Here is a 24,333-nt window from a genome sequence, read left to right on the forward strand (position 1 = left end):
ACAGCATGCACTCTTTCCATATTGCGAACAGTCAAAATGTGTAATTTTCTTCTTTGTCTTATTGCATCCACTCTGAAAAGGCAGTGGATAAAGTCAACAGAAATTTTGATGGCTGAGATTGATGGATAAGGCAAGGGAATCTAGGGACAAGTCATAACCCATGGGCAGGATACAAGACCCATTTCTGTCCCTATGGCACAGAAGGAGTCATAGGTACAAACTTTGGTGGCTGACACTTCGCTTTGGTTGTGGTTATTTAAAAGGCTTCTCATGGTGAAAGTCTACAATAACTGTATGGGATCATGTGGCAGTTGAAGAGAACATGGGAAAATGATTACAATCTAAAAGTCAAAACCTAACTGGTTAGCATTCCTAGTCAATTAGCCTTACAAGAATTCTGTAAAGATCCAGAATGTTTAAATATCTGCTCAAAAGATTGAAAGGCTGATATTTTATCCTACCATTAGGTTAAAATATTAGAGCTATTTAGCAATACTATTCTGCCAAATAAAACCCAGCTTTAAATTATGTTGACATTTGATACGCCGGAGGTGGTCACCGTGCCATTTTGAAAGGTCTTCTCAAGATTGGCTTAAATAGATTATATAATGGTGGTGAATTAAAACAAAATTAAGCCCACACAATATGATCAAGAACACCAGGAATAAAATGTCAACCAAAATTTTGATGTATGCTCTGTTGAAATTCCTAGACCACATTATTGAACAATATCCTTTGTCCAAACTGAAATACCTCAATAGAAAGTTTCTCCTGCGCACGATCATTCGAAATCTGCTTCCCATTCTGCAAATATGCAGACAATTAATTTTAGTCATGCAAACTGAAACAATGATGAGTTATACTCTGCATTACTGATGACAGGGTAACACATTAGCATCCAGCTCCTTTGATTTTCATAACTCATTCAACAGCAATCCTTTTACTGTTGGTAAGGCATATACACTTTTTTCCTGAATGTAACTTCCTTGCAGTTCCTAACATTCATAAATCAAACAAAAATCAGGATTCCCCCCCCCCCCCCAACCCCTCACCCCATCAGCAAGTTACACTACTTCTTCCTGTTCACCTTTCCTTCTATATTTACAACGTTTTTTCCACTCTGACTACACTCTCAGAATATGTCACTAAATCAGTCATTCTTCATGACTGCTCTCCCCCAGGCTTAAATCTTCCAGCAAACACAAATTATTCGATCTTTGTATCATTCATTCTTTGACCTTCATTTCACAAAGTGTTGAAATAGACAGTCAAATAAGGATGCTCCATGGCAGGATTTCCCTTTGGATTCAATTTACATAAATTATGTATGCAGAAGAAGTTTGGTGGGATAGAATACTGATCAAATCAGCTATTTCGTTTAAAGAATAAGAATTGCTTTCAAGGGGGCTAGTTTCTATTTAATTCACTAATTTTGTTTGATGTGGAAGAAACTAACTTGTGTGTCAATGTTTTCAGTGCTTGCAGCTGTTACATACAAATCATGAGCTGACAAAGACCAAGATGAAAATAAAATGAATTTCTAGTGGAAGACTAACATTTGATTGCTATTTCCCCCCTCCCCCAGTAACTCTAATAATGACGGATATTGAAAAATCCCACACTAGTTGGACTCTCCTTCACGGTCACAGTGACCAGATTGGCAGTAACATCAGTGACAAACACGTGCTCAATCAAGCTGCGCGTGGGTTTCCAGTCTTGGTTTGTCTGGACTGAAATGGACGTATTTGCAGCCATGCTGGAAAATGAAGAATCATGGTCCGAGTCCGAACTCATCGTCTCCTCACCTGTGCTCAGTTCTGTAGGCACGTTGCCACTCTGTTTGGATGTCTCAGACGAAACGTCTTTTCTGTCGCTGTCTCTGATCCGGTTATCAGAACAATGGACTGTAGTGTCTGTCATCTCCTTATCTTCTTTCATCTGATTCTCCTTCTCAACCCCATTTTCACTGCTCTCACATGATGGTGGGCCAGTGGCAGTCTGTGAACTTAATAGTTTGTTAGATACAACATGAGAGCTCAACTCAGCCGAGTTCCTGGAAATCACAAATGACAAATTGCTTATGTTGTTCTTTGAAGTCAAACCTGATGAATTTACTCCTGGACTAGGCACATTTTTGGAATTTAATCCCATTTTATTGGTATTCTGCAGGTTTAAGGCATGAAGGTTTAATCCTGAATTGTTAGCATTCTGAGAATTTGAAATTGGCAAATTCCGAACTATGGAGTTTGGGCTTTGACTCTGAGAATTTGTTCCTGGATTAGCTGAACTACAAACACTAGAATTGGTCTTCATTGTTCCAGGTACATTCAAACTCTTTGAGTCAGATTCAGATTTGCACAATTCATTTGAGCTTTTCGCATTTCCTGGATTTTGAACTAATCCAACCTTGCTTTTCTCATTTGTTCCTTGTGGATTGAACACTGGTGTATTTACAGACTGTTGTTCACAGACAGATTTACTCACTGCCATTGAACTGGCAGAAAGTATGCTGGAAGAATGCTGGCCTAATCCTGCACGATTTGCGGTTTGCAAGGTTGCTCTTTGATTATTGACCTTTGATGAATTAAAGATGCTCGAATTTAACATTCCACCAGTCGCAGTCAGAGATTCCACGTTACTTTTCTCTGATCTGGAGTGATTTTCACTTGCAGGTCCATCCGGTTTACCTACTTTCTCTTTTGATGATTCATCAGTTCCAGAGTCACCACTTGTATCATTCCCAGGTGTTTTTAAAGCTTTTCCTGGCTTAATTTTTATGCTTTTCCGAAGTTCACTGCGAATTACTTTGCTGGTGCGTTTCTTTTTGCCAGAGTCTTTCAGATCCGATTTACAGTGGATGACTTCTGTCTGAGTCCGTTTTGGAGGGATACGGTCCAAATCGTCCCGACGATCATTGCTCTGGGATGTGGTCGGGGCCTGATCGTCACTTTCCTCTTCATCCTCCTCCTCATCTGTATCTTCCTCCTCATCCTCAGAGGAACTGCTCGACTTTGATGACAGAGGGGTTTCTTGTTCCTGTGCAAAGTAAACAGGAAAAAGTGCTGGAGAAATTTATCTGACAAAAAACAAGAATGACAAACCCTGCAAATCTGAAACAAAAACAGGAATTACTGCCAACACTCGCAAAACCAAGTAGCAGTTGTGAAGAGAATGGTCATATGAAAAAATTATCTGACAAAAAACAAGAATGACAAACCCTGCAAATCTGAATCAAAAACAGGAATTACTGCCAACACTCGCAAAACCAAGTAGCAGTTGTGAAGAGATTTTATATGTAACCAGAGACTTGCAAATGTCTGCAGGTGTACTGTGGAGAACATTCTGACTGGTTGCATCACTGTCTGGAATGGAGGTGCCAATGCACAGGACAGGAAAGGGCTATATCATGGGCATTAGTCTTCACACCATTGAGGACATCTAGAAGAGACAGTGTCTCAAGAAAACAGCTTCTATTATCAAGGACCCTCACCACCCAGGCCATGCCCTCTTCTCACTGCTACCATCAGAAAGGAGGTACAGGAACCTGAAGACGAGCACGAATTAGGTTTGCTGTGAAACCATTCGGATAAAGGATTCAAGCACCAGTGCCCGTTCTCAGAATTAAAATTTGTCATGAAATCTGGTGTTTTGCGGCAAACCTTACAAAATAAAAAAAAGTGCAATAAAAGACAATACAAGAGTGTCTGTGGTTCACTGTTCAACCTGCTGAACAGCTCAAACATTTGCTTTTTTTTGTCCTTTGAATATACATCAGCTACTGCTGCAGGAATACATGTACTGAATACTACAAAATCAAGACTCAAGCCTACTATAACAATACGCTTATTCCCTTTAAACTGTTCCAATTCTCCAGGGGCCTTGCACATCTGCACCATTAATGATTTTACCAACAGTGGCACATTACAATGGCCGACATGATGAACAGCAGTTCTGGCAACCAAGCAATCTACCCATTCTTTGCACTCAGTGAAAACGACACACCAACTTACAATCTGATAATGACAGTGGATTGATTGTCATATGTACACGTGCATCAATTCTTGCTACTGCAGCTGGACAGCTACCGTTAAAAAACATTCAAAAACTAAAAACTGAAAAAAAACATCCTCAGAATACTTCACTAATAGAGACAATAAACAAATAATTAAACTTGCAGGATGTACTAGTTAATCTTGGGATAAACTTTTCAGACATTTGAAAACACCCAGGTAAACACCTACTTCAAAAGTCTGAAAATCATCCTTCCAAAATATCATTACAGCAAGGTTTCCTGTTGTGGAACATTAGTCCCTGCAATGGTGGCTATAGCATGAAATTAAACCTCTGATATTCCAGGTGGCACTTCCATTCCATTTCCTTTACATTTTTATAGTTGCCCAGAGCGGGCAAGTGGATTTGTTTCGATCAGTCTGACACTGAACCAGCTCCACTCATCCTGATCCAGCTCAACCACAGTGTATGAGGTCGGTTTTAGATGAGTCAGGTTTTGCATAACTGATCTAACTAGCAAACACTATCCCTCTGGCAATTCATTAAGCACTGCATCAGGCAATACTGCCTGCCAAAGCTATAAAAAGACTGAATGTCTATGCAGTCATGAAGAAGATTCACCCATGTTTTGTTAGGAGCTTCAGGAGATTTTGTATGTAACCAGAGACTTGCAAATGTCTGCAGGTGTACTGTGGAGAACATTCTGACTGGTTGCATCACTGTCTGGAATGGAGGTGCCAATGCACAGGACAGGAAAGGGCTATATCATGGGCATTAGTGTTCACACCACTGAGGACATCTAGAAGAGACAGTGTCTCAAGAAAACAGCTTCTATTATCAAGGACCCTCACCACCCAGGCCATGCCCTTTTCTCACTCCTACCATCAGAAAGGAGGTACAGGAGCCTGAAGACAAACACCCAATGTTACAAAAACAGCAGCTTCCCCTCTGAATGGGCAGTGAACAGACACGACCTCACTTTTTGCTCCCTTAATTTGCATTTATGGAAATGTAACTTTTGCATCTGTAATACACAATACTACTGCTGCAAAACAACATATTTCATGACAATAAATCAGATTCTGAATATCCGTAAGCATTTCCAACTCAAAAACACTCCATGATACTCAGGTAGATGGTGTGGTGAAGAAGCCATTTGGAATGTTGGCCTTCATAAATCGGAGTATTGAATTCAAGAGTTGGGAGGTTATGATAAAATTGTACAAGGCATTGGTGAGGCCAAACTTGGAATACTGTGTACAGTTTTGGTCACCAAATTATAGGAAAGATATAAACAAAATAGAGAGTGTACAGAGAAGGTTCACGAGAACTTTGACAGGATTTCAAGGTTTGAGTTACAGGGAAAGGTTGTGCAGACTAGGGCTTTTTTCTCTGGAGCGTAGAAGATTGAGGGGGGACTCGATAGAGGTGTTTAAGATTTTAAATGGGACAGACAGAGTAAATGTGGATAGGCTTTTTCAATTAAGAGTGGGGGGAGATTCAAACTAGAGGGCATGGTTAAGATTGAAGGGGGAAAATTATAAGGGGAACATGAGGGGAAATTTCTTTACGCAAAGGGTGGAATGAACTTCCGGCAGACGTGGTTGAGGTGGGATCGTTGGTTACATTTAAGGAAAGACTGGATAGTTACATGGATAGGAGGGGACTGGAGGGGTATGGACCGGGTGCTGGTCAGTGGGACTAGGAGGATGGGGATTTGTTATGGCATGGACTAGTAGGGCCGAACTGGCCTGTTCTGTGCTGTAAGTGGTTATATGGTTATATTTACTATTAAAATGTAAAAGTTAAATTTTAAGAATACAAATGTTTAACAAATATATTTAACTTAATTACTAAACCCTTGCATTAACTTAGTTTGTGAAAAATTGGTAGGTTGATCATCATCTCCCTCAGAATAGACCATCTCCAGTGAGAGAAATGAAGTTGCTGAGCCTACATCAGGCCTAACCTGTTAATAGTTTTGTCCTCAGATCTCTCAGTTTAATTACTAGGAAAACGCAGGAAAGATGACCTGCTACTGGACTCCATGAGAAGTCCATTAACAAAAGTGAAGTCAGAATGACAGTGACAAGTTCTTCTCAGGATATTCAAAATATCTGCATTCATTTGAATGGCTCAGAAGTGAAATTCAACTGTCAATCTGGTCCTGGCAATACAAAAAAACTGTACACTAATGCATTTATAGATAGAGCCTTTAGAACACCTGCAGATAGAAAAAGATGCACAGAATTTTGTTTTTAAAAAGTGTGCAATTTAGAAACAAGGTAAAAATGAAATTTCCATAAAAAGTGAATTGGAAGAGGGAGAAAATGTAGACTGATTTGCTTATTTTACCCACAACTCAAAGCGCCCCCCCCCCACCCTTGCAACCATGTTAACCTCATGAGAACACCTCCCCCTCAACTGCCGAACTGTAGCCTAACAGCACCTTGGGGTGTGCAGCATCAAAATGTATCTTAATGAGATTTGTTCCTCTACTAAGAGTGAAACACGAAAGTCTGCAGACACTGTAGTAAAAATGCTTGAAAGACTCAGCCAGTCTTGCAACAAACCATAGGAGATAAAGATGCAGATATTTAGGCGAAAGACACTTTTTTCCAATTTATTTGCCCGTGCTCCATAGTTTTAAATTTGTAATCAAACATTCACATGTGATTAAATTGCATATTCTAGATTTTATTCAGTTATTTGCACACGTTTTGCTTTGACCATGTAGAAATTACAGCACTTTTTATACATTGTCCCCTTATTTCAGGGCACCTTAATATTTGGGACATGTGGCTTCTCAGGTGTTTATGAGTACTCAGGTATGTTTAATTGGTGCAGGTATAAGAGAGCTAGGCCTGGCTTCTCAGCTTTTGATCACCTTTGGAGTCTGTAGTTGCCATTTTTCAACACGATAACCAGAGTCGTCCCAATGAAAGTCAAAGAAGCCATTATGAGGCTGAAAAACAAGAATAAAATGGTAAGAGACATCACCCAAACCTTAGGATTACCAAAAATCAACTGTCTGGAACATCATTAAGAAGAAAGAGCATATTGGTGGGCTTAGTCATTGCAAAGGGCCTGGTAGGCCAAGGAAGATCTCCACTGCAGATGACAAGAATTCTTATGAAGAAAAATGTCCAAAAGCCTATCTGACAGATCGGAAACACTCTTCAGGAAGCAGAAATGGATGTGTTAATGATTAGCGTTCACCGAAAACTTCATGAACAAAATACAGAGACCATACTGCAAGATGCAAACTAGTTAGCCACTGAATCAAGATGGCCAGATTACAGTTTGCCAAGAGGTATTTAAAAGAGTCTGCAGAATTCTGGAAAAAGGTCTTGTTGATAGAATAGACCAAGATTAACCTGCATCAGAGAGATGGTAAGAGCAAAGAATGGAGGTGTAAAGATCCAAAGCAATCCACCTCATCTGTGAAACAGGTTGTGGGAGCGTAATAGCCTGGGTGAGGCTGCCACAGGTACTGGTGCACTTAACTTGATGTAACATCAGACAGCAGTAGCAAAAATGAATTCTGAGGATTATAGAATCTTATCTGCTCAAGTTCAAGCAAATGCCTCCAAACTCGTTGGTCAGTGCTTCATCCTACAATGTTGCTTGAGCAGTATGTTTGGGATCAAAGGGGTTTTCTAAAGCTAAAAGCTGGAAAATTATTGAATGGCCAACTCTGTCACCTGATCTAAATTCAATTGAGCATGCCTTCCATTTGCTGAAGAGAAAACTTAGGGGACAAGATCTGAAACAAGCAGGAGCTGAAGATGGCTGCAGTTGAGGCCTGGCAGAGCATCACCAGAAAGATACTCAGTACCTGGTGGTCTATGAATCACGAACTTCAAGCAGTCATTGCATGCAGGGATATGCAATAAAGTACTAAAGACTACTTTAATATACATACCACTGCTATGTCCCAAATATTATAGTACACTAAATGAGGGGACTATGTATAAAAAATGCTGTAATTTCTACATGGTCAAAGCAAAATGTATACAAATAATGCTGAATAAAATCTGGAATGTGCACTTTAATCACACGTGAACTGTTTGATTACGTTTAAAACTGTGGAGCACAGGGGCAAATAAAGGAAATGTGTGTCTTTGTCCCAAACATTATGGAGGGCACTGTATAATAGACGTTTCAGTCCTGAGTCCTTCTTGAAGGAATAAGCCAATGCTTATATTTGAAGGTGCAGGCTCGAAACATCAGTAGTATACTGTATCTTTACCTCCTGTGGATGCTGCGAGACCGGCTGAGTTCCTCGAGTATTTGTCTTTTTTCTCCTCCACTAAGTGCCTGGGTGGCCAGCCCACCTACTCTGCTGCCAGCTGACCAACAGCTAAAATGCTCAATGATTTATAATGCACTGTGTCATACATCTGTAATAGATTTACATCATCTTGCCCAAGTTATCTGGGAGAACGACAAGTCATCCAAAGTTGGTATTTAGGAGAGCTCCACTAGAAATTAGTTACAGAGAGGTATTGGAAGGAATAAGTTTTCGGTTTCATTGCAAAATGCATAACACTGAAGAAATGAACAGTACACTTTCAAATTTAAAACTGACAATAATATCAGCCAAAAGGCTCTTGTTTTTCAGCTAGAAATTAAGAAATCACCCTTAGAATGTTTATAAAGCAATGCAAATACCATCAAATGAACTTTTTATTTACATAAATCATTCTTCAGACAGAGTTTTAAAATGTAGATGATTTAATTTTCTTGGAAAGTTAAGCAGTTACTGAAGCAGATTGCCTGAATCATGAACGACTATTATGGTCTCCTTTGAGGAACCAGCTGTGTTAAATCAAGGTCTATAAAAATACAGTAGACAGGGTTTCTGATGGAATGGCCAGGTTTTAAATTCCTGCTGTCACATTCCTGAAACCGAATAACTTTGACATTTCCTTTGTAGTCTCCATTTTTAAAAAAAAAAGAATTTTTGAACGTGATCAACACTGGAATTTGTGGATCATCAATAGAGGAGTTTGTCAATTTTCATACTAGTTAGCCTGAGAATGGCACTCACGATCCATGTGCTTCAACTGTCAAGTTAGTAATAATTAGCATTAATCAGTTTTCCTTTTCCCCATATTCCTTTTGTAATTCTTTTTATTCTAGAGAAATGGTTTTTAATCTGCCCCCTAAACTGACATTCCAGCTTAAGCAATCCTTATTCTATAAGTACTTTGTGATTAGCAAGGCATTTTTAAAAGAATATAAATGGTGGTGTGCGAATGGGAAGTTTGAAAAGTAGTTTTAATCGTACCTCATCGACTCGTTATGTGCATGGTTTCATATCTCCAAAGGAAATGGGTCATTGATAATTTTTCTCAAGCAAAATATTTCAGTAACAATTGGGTCTACCGTTCTCAATCTCTTCACAACGCCCCCCTCCCCCCCCACCCCAAATCACATACCACCTTAACCAATCCCTTACTAATCACAGAGCACTTATGGCATAGGAATTGCTTAAGGTGGTATGTGAGTTTAAAGGGGCAGTGTTCTCATTTCTTCAAGTTCAGTTGTTGGGATTAATTCCAATACCCATTTCAATAAATTTTATTCAAAAGTCGAGCCTGAAGAACATCTTACTCTTGCAAAAGCTAGTTCAGAAATAGAGGAATTTGTCCAAAGGATGTTTGCTAGCACATTCACCTTGTGCAAGTAGATTTAGAAGGCAAAAATACAGAGTTTCCAATGTCAGATATGTCAACATAACTACACTTTAACAGAATGATCAAGAGCTATAATCGATCAACAAAAACTCCCAGGAGACATTTCATTGTTTCTCTTTGAATCATATCTACCAATAGTTCCTGAACACAGTTGCTGTATTAACATCGGATTTCCACATGGACTTGGGTCAACAGGCACAATGACGACATTTAGGTTGCAATACCAAATCAACTACTTCAATGCGACATTCCAAGCATATACATTGAAGCAACTTGACATGGAAGGAGAAACAAAGTGTACCATTGTGGACAGAAGAGGATAGGCTGTATGCAACTTCTATGATTGAGAATGAGTTTGTGTTGAAAATATACATGTATTGAAAGTTTAAGTGTATTAAAATGTATAGATTCTATGTACAACAATTTTGTATGGAAATCACTTGCTTTAACTGGGAGAAATTACCATAATTTGTTTATACTGCTCTTTAGTGTTTAATGAGTTACCTTTGCTTGTACAAAAGTCTGTTTTCTGAGAGTTATATAGGGCAAAACAATAGTTGGAGAAGGGTTGGGACAAGGAAGCAGAGGGGCAGCAGTTGGCCAACATGGTCAGTTTTTATATCTGCAAAGTTTCACAACCTTGTTAGATTTGTGATTCTCCTACCCAATAGTATTTTGTGCTTGGCCCAGACTATATTTTTAATCAAAGTACCATATTTGCTAGGTGCACCAGGATGACCCCTGAATTTCCACCCAAAATACTAGTTTTGCATGATACTCACTGATAGAACTACCCCAAGTCAAGCACTTACTGATGATCAGTGGAGTGATGCTACTAGGCACATTTAATATAATAATTCACAACATTTTTAATGCAAAGTGCCCAGTAAAGGTTTAAATGTTATGAGCACATTTTAAAATAAACTGTCTGCTCCTGTACAGGCCACTTAAAGTCTATACAGAGCCGAAGGCAGTTGGACTGGGAAGATGGACTCAGTGGGCGAACGCTGAGACTTTGCTGCCAAGATTCGGATTTTAAACTTGGCGTGGGAGAGTGCAGAGTCTTCATCATTAAGGTCCAGATTTTATACTTGGCATACAAGATTACTCCTGGATTTGAGGTGACATTTTTTAATGTTCATTGTCTGCCTTATACACTGGCATTATACATTTTAAAATAACATGCAAATGTAATGCCTATTTGTTAGAGCTGCATTTGACCATTTAACTTCCATGAGTTTCCCCCCACCCACCCCCTGGGGTAAATTGGGAGTAGAAATGGTAGAGTGCCCTCTGCAGGATAGGTTGACTACACGAGTACTGCAGTCACAAAAACGTTTCTGTGGTTGCTCTTAAACCATATTTTGAATAAAATCTTTTCAAACAACCTTTATTTATTTGTTGAGAAAATTTCTATCTGTAAGAGACCACTATAGTTGTCATACAGCCCCTGGAAATTGCTCAGCCATTCAGTAAGATCATGGTTGATCCCTTGTCTCAATTCTGGTCTTTCCCTTTCCCCATTTTCACCTGATGGCTTTAGTGTGAGAGTACAGATTCTATCACCAATGTGTCTAGGTACAGATGGTCGTGTAGGGTGACTGTAATTGGCTGAGCGCGTAGCCACACCTGCTGGCAGGTCTTAAAGGGTTGCTCCTAGCCGGACCAGGTCATTCTGGACCTGGTCGACCTCCTTGTGATATGCTCCTGTCTTTTAGTTAAAAAAAGCCTTGGTTTGGATCAGCAAGTCTTTGGTTCTTTTGACGCACTCTACACTTGGTATCCACAAATACGTTGATCTCAGCCTTGAATATTTGTGATGACTAGGTTTCTGCAGCCCTAAGTGGTAGAAGATTGAACTCATTTATAAAAGCCTGCCATAATCTGGAGACTGCACCTCCTTATACTGGATTCGTCATCTTGAGGAATGAATAGCTCCTCGTTAATTTCTCTCAGGATCACGGGTATGTCAACAAGACCATCTCTCGTTCTTCTAAACTGCAGTAAACAAGACACTTATCTTAGGAATCAATCAACTGAGGGAACGTGCATCTTAAATAAAGCAACATTAGTATTTCTATGATTGATTCACTGAGCCTAGTAATTAAAATTTAATAATACATTCTCATTAACTAAAAGTAGAACATGTAAAAATTGCTGTAAATATTTACTATGAAGCTCTTTGTAATCCAAGATAGGATATAAAATTGGTAATGGTTGCTATTTAATATTCATTGACCTGCACAGATTCCACTGTAATTCTTTAAATTAATCTCAGAAAAAAAGACATTATTATTCAACACTATAAACATAGATTTGATGTTCGATGGTTTCTTTGTGATACTGCCTTCTGCAGAATTGGAAAACGTACTGTATATATCCACAATATAGCCAGTCCATCTCCCCCTCCCCCCCCACCCGCCCAATTCATGAAAGGCTCAAAGGACACAACATGCTGCTGTACTTGCAGGGATACAAAAACTCTGCTCTAGAAGTGGGAGGGGTGGGGAGGGGAGGCAGTCAATGGACCACTGCTTCAGTTGGTTTAAGCCAACATCCTCATTCTATCTATACAACCTTCTGCCCAACAAAATCCAAAGATCAGGTGCATGGGAGCTTTAGCTCCAGGAATTGGGGTTGAAATATTTTCTTTGCAGTAATAATGTCTTAAGCTAATTTAAGCATCAAAATCAATACAAAATTAAAACCAACCCTACCACATGTTTTCTGGGCCTGCCTCTGGGCCTCTTGCCTCGCTTACGATTTTGCAGTTCTTTCTCTTGCTGGCTACAATAAACAAAAGTTGTTTTTTTAAAAAAAATTCCATTTTGTTATTCCCGATAGAACCAAATATTCATGTCATTATTCAGCGACACATTGCTCATGCATGGACATAATGTGCAAGCAAGTTCCCAGGGCGAGCAGCATCACAAATCAAATGAGCCAAGATTAAAATGGAATCTTGGGTGGGCAGTTGAGTTTCTCTACTTCACAGAGTGTGCAAATGGATGACAAGATTTTCAGAAGATGCTACTCATCCAGTGTAGAAGAGGAAAGAGGGTCAAGGAGAATGGCAAAAGAAAATGACATTCAAATATTTTTACCTCCTTTGAAAAGCAAGCAGGAGTCTTGGATCAAGAATATTTTCTTCTGGCTCCCAACTATTATGTCTGTAAGTAAAAACATTATTAATCAGGAAAAGCAAAATATAAAGGTTGTACATTATCCCTCCAAGATATTAAATGTAATGCTTAGATGCAAATTCACTGATCATTTCTAACATTTACTTGCATTTTGTCTGTCATCCACTTTTGTTTAACTTTGCATTTAAATTTACACATAGAGCAGAGACAGGCCCTTTCGGCCCATGAGCCGTGCCACCAAATTTCACCCAAGTGACCTACAACTCAAATAAGTTTTGATTGGTGGAAGAAACTGGAGCACCCGAAGGAAACCCATACAGACACTGGGAGAAAGTGGAAACTTCTTGCAGACAGCGCTGGATTCAAACTCCGGTCCCGATCGCTGGCGCTGTAACAGCGTTGTGCTAATAGCTATTCTAACTGCAGCAGAAGATCAAAACTGCAATTGCAGTGCAGTTGCTATTTTAAACAAATCCTTACTCCAACCGGGAAAACCTAAGCAGGAGTTACAGAAATCAAAGATGTGAATCAGGCTTGAATATTAGTATTGGTGACAAGAACTGGTCCGATTTATGTCAGGATTGCATGAGCAATACAATTAATGTAAAATAGACTGGTGCAATAAAATTTTTTGCGTCAGCTATATCTTACCCTGCAGAAGCTGCGCAAATTAAATTCTAATATATCTGATACATTTTCGATGCGGGGAAGAAACAGGAAAACCTTTTTTACATTTCACCTGGTCATGCTCTAAAGTGAAACAGTTTTGGGAAAATTTAAGAATTTTATTAGACTAGGTTATTGGGAAACAATTGTCACAAAGTCCAGAATTGTTTCTCCTTGGAAATATTGTGGACACAAGACCCAAAATGAGGCCAAGTACCAATTAGAATTTCTTACAATTGTGGCTAGGAAATGTTTTGCAGTTACTTGGAAGTCTAATTCCCTTCAGGATATAACCCAATGCAGAAATGCATTAGTTGTGTTCCCCTGGAGAAAATTACTTCCAACTTAAGGAAGTAGTACAACAGGTTTTTGCAGGTATGGTGGCCATATTTGCACACTGCAGGGTTGAATATTTAAGGTACTTGTTCGGTTCCTGAGTTTTATATCCATCTTCTTTCCCTTATTTGAGATCCAGGCAAGAATTAGATCTTCTGAAATGGATCGCTACAGTTCCTTTTTCTGTTTCTATCTCTTTTATTCATTCTTTTTCTTTCTTTTCTATTTTGTTGGGGTGGGGGGGAAGGAGGGATAGAGCTGTTTGGAAATATGGACAATATGTATCAGTGATTTGATTTTCTTTTCATTTCATTTTATGTCTTTGCAATGATCAACTCTTGATTCTCATTTGACCACAAAATTAAAGTATTTTAAAAAAACAAATCCTGATGTGAGGTTTCTCATTATAGTCAATGGGCTACATCTTGCTGGACCAGTAACCGGTCCAAAGTCCACATTCATACAGAGTCTCCGAGGTAGCTCGTATCCTTTGGCTGACTGGAAAGGTCCTGAGCAGAGGAGTGAGGAGAACTTGTCTGTCTGACATCTTCTACTTGACTCCACAGTAAACCTACTCGCATCAAAATGCACAAAGCAGAATTCAAACTTTCAGAAACATTAAAAAACAATCAAAATTGAACTTGTGCAGTAATTTTCATAAATTTAATAACATTAAATAATAAGTAAAATTATTATTATTATTTTTTTAATTAAAACTTAACACCCCCTTTGATCCCTAATCTGCAATAGAGACGGACATTGGTGATTTCAATGCCAGGTCTGATTCCAGCAAAGTGACAGGTAATTGAGCAAGTCGTGAATTTCAGTGCTCAGCAATGGATATGTGGAAGCCTAGACCTGAAGCTGGTGGTTCAAACAGGAACTGCCAAATCCAGACAACAAGAGTTGTGGTCAACCTTTTAAATGGTCAAAGGTGGACTAAAGCCACAAAACTTTAAAAAGCATTATGTTCTCATCCCAGCACTGCATTGTCATTTAAAAAAACTTGCGACTTTGTTATACTAGATTATTAAATAAAATTCTCATCCATTAAAAAAAAAGCTGGCATTTTGAATTTTCTCCTCATCCAAATAATAATCGGCCTGTTTATTTCCTCTTCCAAAATGTACAACTGTCTATTTCTCAACATTGTATCTCATCTGCCATTTCTTTGCCCACTCGCCTAAACTGCCCGAGTCTCTCTGCAACCTTTATTTCTTCAGCACTTCCTACTCCAGCACCTATCTAGGTGGCATATGCAAATTTAGCCACAAAACTATTCAATCCATAATCCAAATCATCAAAATACATTGTAAAAAGTGGCCCCAACAATGACCCCTGTGGAACGTCACTAGCAACAGGCAACCAACCAGAACAGGATCCCTTTATTCCCACCTTTTGCTTTCTGTCAAGCAGCCAGTGCTCCACCCAATCTAATATCTTTCTTGTAATTCCACGGGCTCTCATCTTATTTGGCAGCCTCTTATGCAGCTCCTTAAAGGCCTTTTGAAAATCCAAATACACAACATCCACAGCCTCTTCCTTGTCCATTATACTTGAGATTTCCTCAAAAATTTATAATAGATTGGTCAGGCACAATCTTCCCTTCATGGACTTGTGTCATGCACCAAGGGGTATTTCATAACCTCGTCCTTGAGGATCAACTCCAATAACTTTCCAACTTCCTATGTCAGACTAATAGCCTTATAATTTCCTGTCTCCCTCCTTTATTAAACAGCAGACCTTCCAATCCTCCAGAACTGTGCCAGAGTCTATTGATTTCTGGAAAAAAATTTCCAATGTCTCCACAATCTTCAAAGCCCTCCTTCAGAACCTGTGGTTGCACCTCATCCAGTCCAGGAGACATCTATCTTTAGTCCATTTATCTTACTAAGCCCTCTCTGTCTAGTAATCTTGACTGTACTTAATTTGATTCTCTGATACCTCTATCAGGTATATTGATATGGTCTTCCTCAGTGAAGAGTGATGCAAAATACTCATTTAGTTCCTCTACCATCTCTCTCACCCATTAGAATTTCTCCAGCATCATTTTCAAATTGGTCCCATATCTACCCATGTCTCATTTACTCTTCATACATTTTAAAAAACTTCATATAATTTTGTATGTTATTTGCCAACTTCCTTTCATAATTCATCTTTTTTCCTTTAAGTTTTTTTTTTTAAATATAGTTTCCCAGTCCTGCTTTTCAACCAATTTTTGTTACCTTGTAATGGCCTCCCCTTTGCTTTTATTTTAGTCTTAACCTCTCATTTGTCACATTTGTGCCATTTTTCCATTCATAATTTTTTTTAAAATTGGAATATATTTATCCTGCACTTTATTTCTTGTAGAAATATCCTCCAATTCTACTTTGCTGTCCCTCATCTTGGGCCAGTTCCTATCTCATACCACTAATTTTTTTTTTAAAGTTCCAATGAAATATTGACACCTGACATCAGCTTTTCCTTTTCAATTTTGAAGCTGATCTTTGAACTCTGTTTCCTACATGAAGCATACATCTTATTTCCTTGCAATCCAAAAATCAGTCAAATCACTTTCTTGATTTATAGTCATAAGATAGGTTCTATAGATCTCTAGGTTGAGAATTCAAAGATTTCCCTATCTTGATCATAAACAAAATTCTATCTGTCAAGATCCAGCAACTTATTTTGAGACTGACACATGGTACTGAGCACCCATTCAGGAGAAAACATTATGAGGAACTATTTTCCATGTATTTATAGGTTCACCATTTATTTCAAGATTGTCTACTGCCTCAAGAATGGAGATGTACTGCAATTTAACTTGAACACCATCTATATAACATCAAAATCTTCCAGAGGAGGAATTATGGTTTAGTATTAGTCCAAATGAACAGAAGACCATTACCAAAAACCTTCTCAAGGAGCTGTACATTTGGTTTTAAATAATCTTGCTGAAAAGGTCAAGAGATTTGGGGAAAAAAAACAGATCAAGCATGTAGGTTCCATGAATGTTTTTAGAAAAAGATTAATAGTTCCAAGGAAGAGCAGATTTTCAGCAGATTAAAGAGTTGGAGCAAGGCAAGGGCATGGAGGATTTAAAGACAATGAAGTTAAATCTGAAGAATTGATGGGCTGGGAATCTATGCATCTCAGCAAGGACCAGCAAAAATGACATCATATCCGATGTGATAATGTGGACCAAAGTTTTGATCTCAATTTTATGGAGCATAGGCCAGTCAAGTCCGAGGGTGATTAAGGTACTAACAAGAGTTTAAGCATTAGATGAATATGGGTTGTGATATTATTAAAGATTAAAAACAATAGTCCTTGCAAGGTACAGAATTTCAAGATTAGTGATTTAGAACAATTGATGAAAATTTTAAAATGGAATTGTATTCTTGGTCAAAAATATTTCGAGACCTTCAAATAATGTAGATTTTTTTTAAAAACTTGCTCTTAAATAATATTTTAATCTGTATATTTATTTTCTTAACTGATTACTTGTATTCTATTTCAAACATTAAAACATTTTTAAAAATATGATCATCAAAAGCACAAAATTGATAGCAAGCTGAAAAAAGTGGAATATTTACAATGACAGAAAAATGGAAGAGAGATCATGCAGAATTTAACATACCACGTTAATTACTGAAGTTTCCCCATTTCCTATTGCAACACCTCAATTTAAATACATGCATTAGAAATACAAAATTATCCAGGAATAATGAATGTGGCTTGGCTTCACTTTGATGTCAGCTTTTTAAATTAAACTGCAGGCACTAGGACCCTGTGTCATTGTACTGCATGCATTACATTGACCAAATGAAGCCTCAGGCTTTTCCTGCAGACCTGTACCAGCAACTATTTGAGATGCAGTAAGCCTGGCTGGTCTGATGAGGTGGTGTTCAATGTGTACAGGGAAACATTTATTTTCTTTCCTGTTTCGCTACAATGGAGTGAAGGTGAGGAAGGCTTCAGGAGAATGCAACCAAGTAACCTTCAGCACTGCACCAGTCTGGGTAAGAAAGAACAAACAAAACTGCAGATTCAAGTTGAAATGAAGGTTGACGATGTGGAAATCAGAGTTCAGAAGCAGAAACAGGAATATCATACTCGAGGCTAGAAAAATAAAAGGGACATAGAGAAAATAAGGAAAATAAAAGGAGGAATAAATATGATTGGAAACAGGGAAAATGTCACTGGTTAAATAAAGATGCATTCAGATCAGTCACTGTTTTGATGACCAGGCTTGCAATTTAAAAAAAAAATTGTAGTGCACCATTTACTCCTCTGTATTATTGCTCCAAAAGGATAAACCAATTTTCCTCCAATGGCCCAGGCATTGGGAATTCTCGGCATAAAATTGCTTTTGTTGTGCTATCGTTGAAGGTTATCATTATCAAACGGTGTCAGGCTCAACTTGTATGTACTCAAGTGTCCTCAAGCATTTCCTCACTAATTACTTTTCCAGTGCAGTCTACAACTGATAAGTGCATCTCTGGTTTGTATACAGAAGTTTACACAAGTGAAAACGAAAGTTCCTTCATTTTTTGAAGTTTTTTTTAGGAATAAATGTGACAGAACTGGCTAAATACTGTCCAGTGAAGCAAGAGAATTCAACCGCTCTTTACTAGTTAACACCACAAGATCCTTTGTCTCTCCATCTCTTTAACCCCACCCCACCCCCAATCACATTTGAACTTTGGAATCTTCTAAAAACTTAAATCTGAGAATTCAGTACAATACTCAAATCTGTATGGTACATACAGACATGTTATTTTACTATTTTCTCTCACCCATGTAGGTTAAGGCAATTTTAAGTAAAATGTTCGAGTCGACTTCCCAAATGCATCGATTGCAAGGAACCTCAGCCAGTCGATTTTCTATACCATTGACTGGTTTGAACATTGCACAAGTTCACCAAGACTTTTTTTATATAAATATATGAAAGCATTCCTAATAATTAGCTTTCACTCAAGTTTATGGAGTATTATTTATAAAGGCAATGAATAAAGAAAATAATTCAACTGTGGAGATATAACCAAAGAAGAGATATTAAAGGATATAAGAAACAATGAAGCAATGAGGCTTTAAATAGCCAGATTTCACCTGCATTTTACTTTCTAAAGCTGCAAACATCATGATTTGGGACTATGAACCATTGTGACAGCTTGTTTAAAGTGGGAAAGAGACGGATTCTCAGTCACCGTAGCATGTCATGGAAAGAAATCAGATTATTTCAAAGCCCTTCTAAAGTCTATTCATAGTCATTGAGCAGAATCAGGATTTGAACAATTCAAACCAAGTTAATTCCTGGACTTTTGTGCACAGGTTCCACGTTCAGTGACTGTTTCTGCCTGAAGTCCAGTTTTACAGGGAATCCCCATATTCACTGAGAAAACCATCACTCAGGCTCTGCTCAAGGCCAGCCCTCTACAGGATACAAAATCTATTTTGATTCCAATAGGCTTTGGAACTACAAATCTGAATGCTACAGCCAAGAGGTAAAACCCAAAAATCTACAATCATAGTTGAAATTAAAATACAATGCTGGAGAAACTCAGCAGGCCATTGATGAAGGACTCAAGCCTGAAACATTGGTTATTTATCTTTGCTCTATAAAGTACACAGTTTGACCAGCTGAGTTTCTCCAGCATTGCATTTTTGCTACAGCCACTTTATTTTTTTAAATAATTGTGCAAATTTAATGTTTTGAACTCTGTACTTTCCAGAGTTTGCTTTTTTAATTAACTTTTTAAAAGATTACTACATTAAAACCCATGGAATCTGGCACCTACGGGAATTTATAGATGCTGGATTAATGAATTTTCTCGTTGCTTGATTAGTGAACGAATGGTAAGATGTACAGATTTTAAACTTCTGTATTTTTAACCTATTTATTTCTGCGATTTTTCATTTGCTGGTTGCTTGAAGCTGCAAGTTGCTTGAATTCTGGATAAACCAGTTTTTTTAAAAACAGCATTTCAATAGTCAGAAAAACGATATTGTTTAAAAAAAATCAGTGGTAGCCTGCGAAGATTCAGCTTGTGCTGACCCACTTTAGATCAGTGCCCTTGTACTTGTGCCCACCCACTGTTCAGATCACATTGGTGAACACAAGGATGAGGAACTTCAGCAAACAAGTCCTCTGCATCCAGATCTGATACATGTGCGTGTGCTGGGGTGCTGTAAAAGGCAGAACCCAAATAATTCAGCCCATTGTGGGCAAGTGACAATAGCTACAAGTTCACTTTCTTCACAGCAGTCACAATGTAATTACAAATCTAAGCAAGGCACTTTCATGCTGCACAGCAAGAACAAAACATTTGATGGTTAACAGCTTAGTACCATTAAACTACCAATGACAAAATTGCGAAACTTATAATTAACTCTAAACTTCCAAGTATTCCTCACAATATGAATACAAATAAGGGATTTATCTGGTACTTCTCAAATAGAAGAATGGGTCTACTATCTCCAACCAATGGATTAATACTAGTTTTTTTTTGAAGGCGCAACATTATTTTCCCCTGAATACATGCTCTACCCATGTCTGTGTGTGTTTCCTCCTATTGTTCAAAATGTACTGGGGGTGTGGTTAATTGGGTGGCACAGGATCATGGGCCGAAAGGGCCTGTTACTGTGCTGTACATCTAAATTTTTTTTAAAGTTTAAAAAAAATACCTTAATGCTTTCAAAGGACATAATATGGTAAAGAAAAATGAGCACTTTAAAAATGTTATGGAGACAGAAATTATAATATTTTCTTGTTAGCCAAATTATTCTTTTTATTTATTAAATATATTGATTATTGGTATTATAGGAAAATCAAGGCTTATGAGAAGAAAACCAGGTAGATGGAGTGGAGTCCACTGCCAGGCCAGCCATGCTGGAGCAGGCTCAACAGGCCAGATGGCCAAATGTTATTTCTGATGTTCTGAGGATCTACTAGAAAACAATACGAGAGGAATTTTTGATATTCAACCCCAAGTGTCTTCATCTCTCCACAGTCATCTGAGTGTAAATTAAACAGGATAGTGACCTCAAACAGAAAGGAGATTAAGGTTAAAATACAACACTTACGCAAAATAGGTTGAGTTCAACTAGTTCATGTCTGTTTATACATCAAAGGTAACACTTGAGGAAGTCAAGTTAATTTCTTCTCCTTCCCCTGACACATATTGAAAATATCACAGTAGATGATGGTTCTTTGTCATAATCTGACAATAACAAATTGTTAAAAAATTGCAGATAACTATTACAGGAATTTGTTTGAACAAAGTCCCTTCAAAGTAATCTGGAAAATATTCCAAATGGGCTCAGGAAGAGTAAACGTAATGCATTTTTGTTCAATGCTTCTGATGAGATGACAAGTCGACGAGTTTCTACCTCAAGGGTAGAAAAATACAAATTTAGCTCTGCAACTTTTAAATAGACTTAAAAATTCAAAGAACTGCCTCAGCAAATTCCTTTGTCACTCATTTTCACCCTTAGAAACATTTCTTAAACTCAAGAACCCATATAATAGAAACAAAGCAGTGCTAATGGCTAAGTTTAGAAGATGCTCATATGAACAACAATGGCATGCAGGAGATCACAAAGAATTATGGAGAGGAAAGAAGATGAAAAACTTAAGGAATTGGTGATGGGAGATAAGGTTACTTGCTGGTTAAGTGGCTGATTGGAAGTTGTTCAGGTCAATAAGAGTGGAAAGTTTCACCCAAAACCCCATTTCTGTTGCATCTCAGAAGTACAACATTAATAGAATGGCTTTGAGTTCATTCTCAAGCCAAGCCATTATTGTCCTGCTTCAGCTCGACGGTATGCAGCCCAATCTGGGCTTCTGCACCCTTTCCACCTCCAATTTTTTTTTGTGCTTCCTTTGATTTGATCCGACTCCTGATCACAACTTTTCTCCAACATCCAGCCAAAGATTTTTTTTTTAAGTAAACCGAGTCTATTACAGTTTTCAACACCTCCAATTGCATTCTTTCTTCTACAAGTCCAGTAACGCCATAAAACCTGTTGGAGTTCAATAGGAAGGAAGTAAAAATTGAAACAGGGAACAAACAGCTTGTTATTGTAAAGCTACCAGATAGCATCAAAACTACGCTAGTATCAAGCTACATCTGTTTGTTCTGTTTTTTTTTAAATATAAAATCGCAAGACAACTACAACACCCAAAGAGTACTAGTCGTGCATTAAAAAGAAAGTTTTAAATAACATCTAGAATGAAACAATCTGAAAGCAAAAAAAAAAACATGAATAATTGGAAACAACAAAACCCACTATCCCATTCAGAACCGAACCTTAGATCCACAAAGCCCAAGTTTAGTTTTTTTAAACTCAATTTCGCAGGCATCAAATTCTCCCACGATCTGTGGCGGGGGGGCTGGAGGAAAGCCTAAATGTTGCTTAAATACAAATGAAGCAAGCGCGACAAAAAAAAAGCAAATCACGAGAGAACCTGGACCATTTACCCCCAAGTAAAAAAGTGCAAGTGCCAAGTCACAAATGGAGCACAAATCACAAAAGTTACAAAATGGCCCAAGCCCAACTATTAAAACATCTGGAAAACTATTCGAGGATGGAAACTCCTTTATAAAAAACAGATACATTAAAACAGAAGGTATTTCAAGCAAACAATGAAAGACCAAAGGCTGAAGAGCAACTCATGTCAAGGAGCTTGCACCCAGACCGAAGTGCACGCAGACCAGATGAATGCACGTTTATCCTTTCGGAGAAAGAGTGAGGGAGGGATGAAATCTGGGGGAGAAAGAGAGGAAACAAAGGAGGAAGCCCCGAGCCCAGCCCGATGCTGGAGTTGGGAGCACGCTGCTCGGTTGTATTGTTAGACCTGATGCCACTCACTTGGAAGACCATCCTCTCCACTTCACCAAGTACTCCAGCTTCCCCTGTGAAATAAACCACAACAAATCAATGCTCCCGCGAAGCGGCCAATTGAACCCCCCCCCCGTGCAAAATCTCGGAGCCCCTTTCCCCCAAACTCTTTTGCCCCCCCCCCCACCTTTCTCAGTCTTTTCCTTAGAATGCATTCCGCTGCGAAAACTTGCTCTCCCACAGCGCTCAGCTCCTCCATCCTCACGCCGCTTCTCTCCGCTACCCTCCCCACTCACCCCGTCCCTCCGGCCCCAGGGCGGTGACGTCACCCCCAGCCCCCACTGACCAATCGGGTGTCGCCTCGTCCGACCGTTGCTAGGCACAGGTCAGCGGTCGCCAAGTGACTGGAGAACGTTCAGAAAGGAGACATCGGATTAACCCCCTCGGCGCCGCACGCCTCTGCAATGAATCCAAAGCGAGCAGACAAAGGATAAACAATCTCAACGCCAGAACTTCCCAAAGAGTTCGGAGTGATTTACAGAGCGGGACAAGACCATTCAACGGAGAATGGACCCAAGTGTTTCAATGTGAACCAGACTTGCTCAACTTTATTCACCAGGCGAACGAACACAAATAGAACCTGTCCCGTTAAAAACCCCTCTGACCCTTCGCTTAAAATCAAAGTTTTCATTTACTCTGGTCTCTTGACCCATCAGCAATTTTCACTAATCCTTCAGAGAAGGATTTCCTCCAGCCCAAATAGTGTTGACTTCGCACGTGCTTTTTTGACTCGTTTGGAAGTGCCCCAAAGTTGGGGGGGCGGGGGGGGGCACACAATATTATCTCGTTAACCAGCCCGGGAACAAAGCCGTTCTGTCACCTTTTCAGCAGGTCTTGCACGCATTCGTTCGTGGGTAACGTTCTGTTGTTTTATGGGCTAAAGGTATTCAATCATATTAACATTTTCAAATGCCCCCATCACTTTCTCTCCTGTGCCCGCCGATTTGCAGTGATGAGCAAAGAGGAATAGAATTTTTAAAGGTCCGGATACTCTCCAGGAATCCACTAAAAGATGCATCGGTTCCCCGTTTTATTTGGCTCTTGACAGCGAATCTGCACAATTTAGAGCACCAAATTGCGAGTGGAATTAAAAGAGAGTTCTCCCATTCTACATGATGCGGCCGCATCACGTTGGTGCCTTCAGTCACACTTTGACGAACGAGATACCCTTTCGCCAGAAACTTCAGTGCAAACGCGAGGGATCCTGGATTAAGGTTCCTTAAACCGAACATTGGTCACTGAAGCTTTCGTCTCGGTGACTTCAACGTCTTCGCTCATTATTCCTACTGTCCCGCTGTAGCTCCCCTCCAATCGCAATGAATGATACGCGTCCATCGGGAAACAACTGCAGAGAGCTGGAATCTCGAGCAACCTGCTGGAGGAGAAGTTCTTCAAAGTTGGCAGTGGAGTTAGGGAGCTGGCGTCCCTCTGCTCTGGCCGATTTGTTGCACTGGTCGTCATGATCTTAAATGCGAATATCCACCCTTTCCCCGCAAATGGATTAATTTCCCCCATCTGTCTATTTATTAATTAATCTAAATATTTAATAGAATTCTCGTGTATCCCGCGCAGAGCTCAGGAACGAAATA

The 24,333-nt window shown here is 39.0% G+C and overlaps 1 protein-coding gene across 5 annotated transcripts in view; it reads right to left on the bottom strand.

The window, feature by feature from the left end:
- The window catches only part of cbx2 (chromobox homolog 2 (Drosophila Pc class)), a 38,520-nt gene extending 14,406 nt beyond the window's left edge, over positions 1-24,114 (bottom strand). Inside the window, exons 1-7 of one of the 5 annotated variants that reach the window (XM_069930107.1) lie at positions 22,872-22,980; positions 22,715-22,758; positions 12,818-12,883; positions 12,431-12,500; positions 6,899-6,976; positions 1,806-3,036; positions 699-804 (exon numbers count right to left, since the gene is read on the bottom strand). In XM_069930107.1, the coding sequence (XP_069786208.1) occupies positions 782-804; positions 1,806-3,036; positions 6,899-6,976; positions 12,431-12,500; positions 12,818-12,883; positions 22,715-22,758; positions 22,872-22,943 (1,584 nt within the window). In that variant the 5' untranslated portion in view covers positions 22,944-22,980 and the 3' untranslated portion in view covers positions 699-781. Of the gene's footprint in view, positions 1-698; positions 3,037-6,898; positions 6,977-12,430; positions 12,501-12,817; positions 12,884-22,714; positions 22,759-22,871; positions 22,981-23,564 lie in introns of those variants that run through there. The other 4 variants (XM_069930106.1, XM_069930103.1, XM_069930102.1 and 1 more) reach the window with 4 other exon arrangements.
- Between the last annotated feature and the right edge of the window lie 219 nt (positions 24,115-24,333).

This window comes from Narcine bancroftii, chromosome 3, assembly GCF_036971445.1.
Source record: "Narcine bancroftii isolate sNarBan1 chromosome 3, sNarBan1.hap1, whole genome shotgun sequence".
NCBI classification, from domain to species: domain Eukaryota; kingdom Metazoa; phylum Chordata; class Chondrichthyes; order Torpediniformes; family Narcinidae; genus Narcine; species Narcine bancroftii.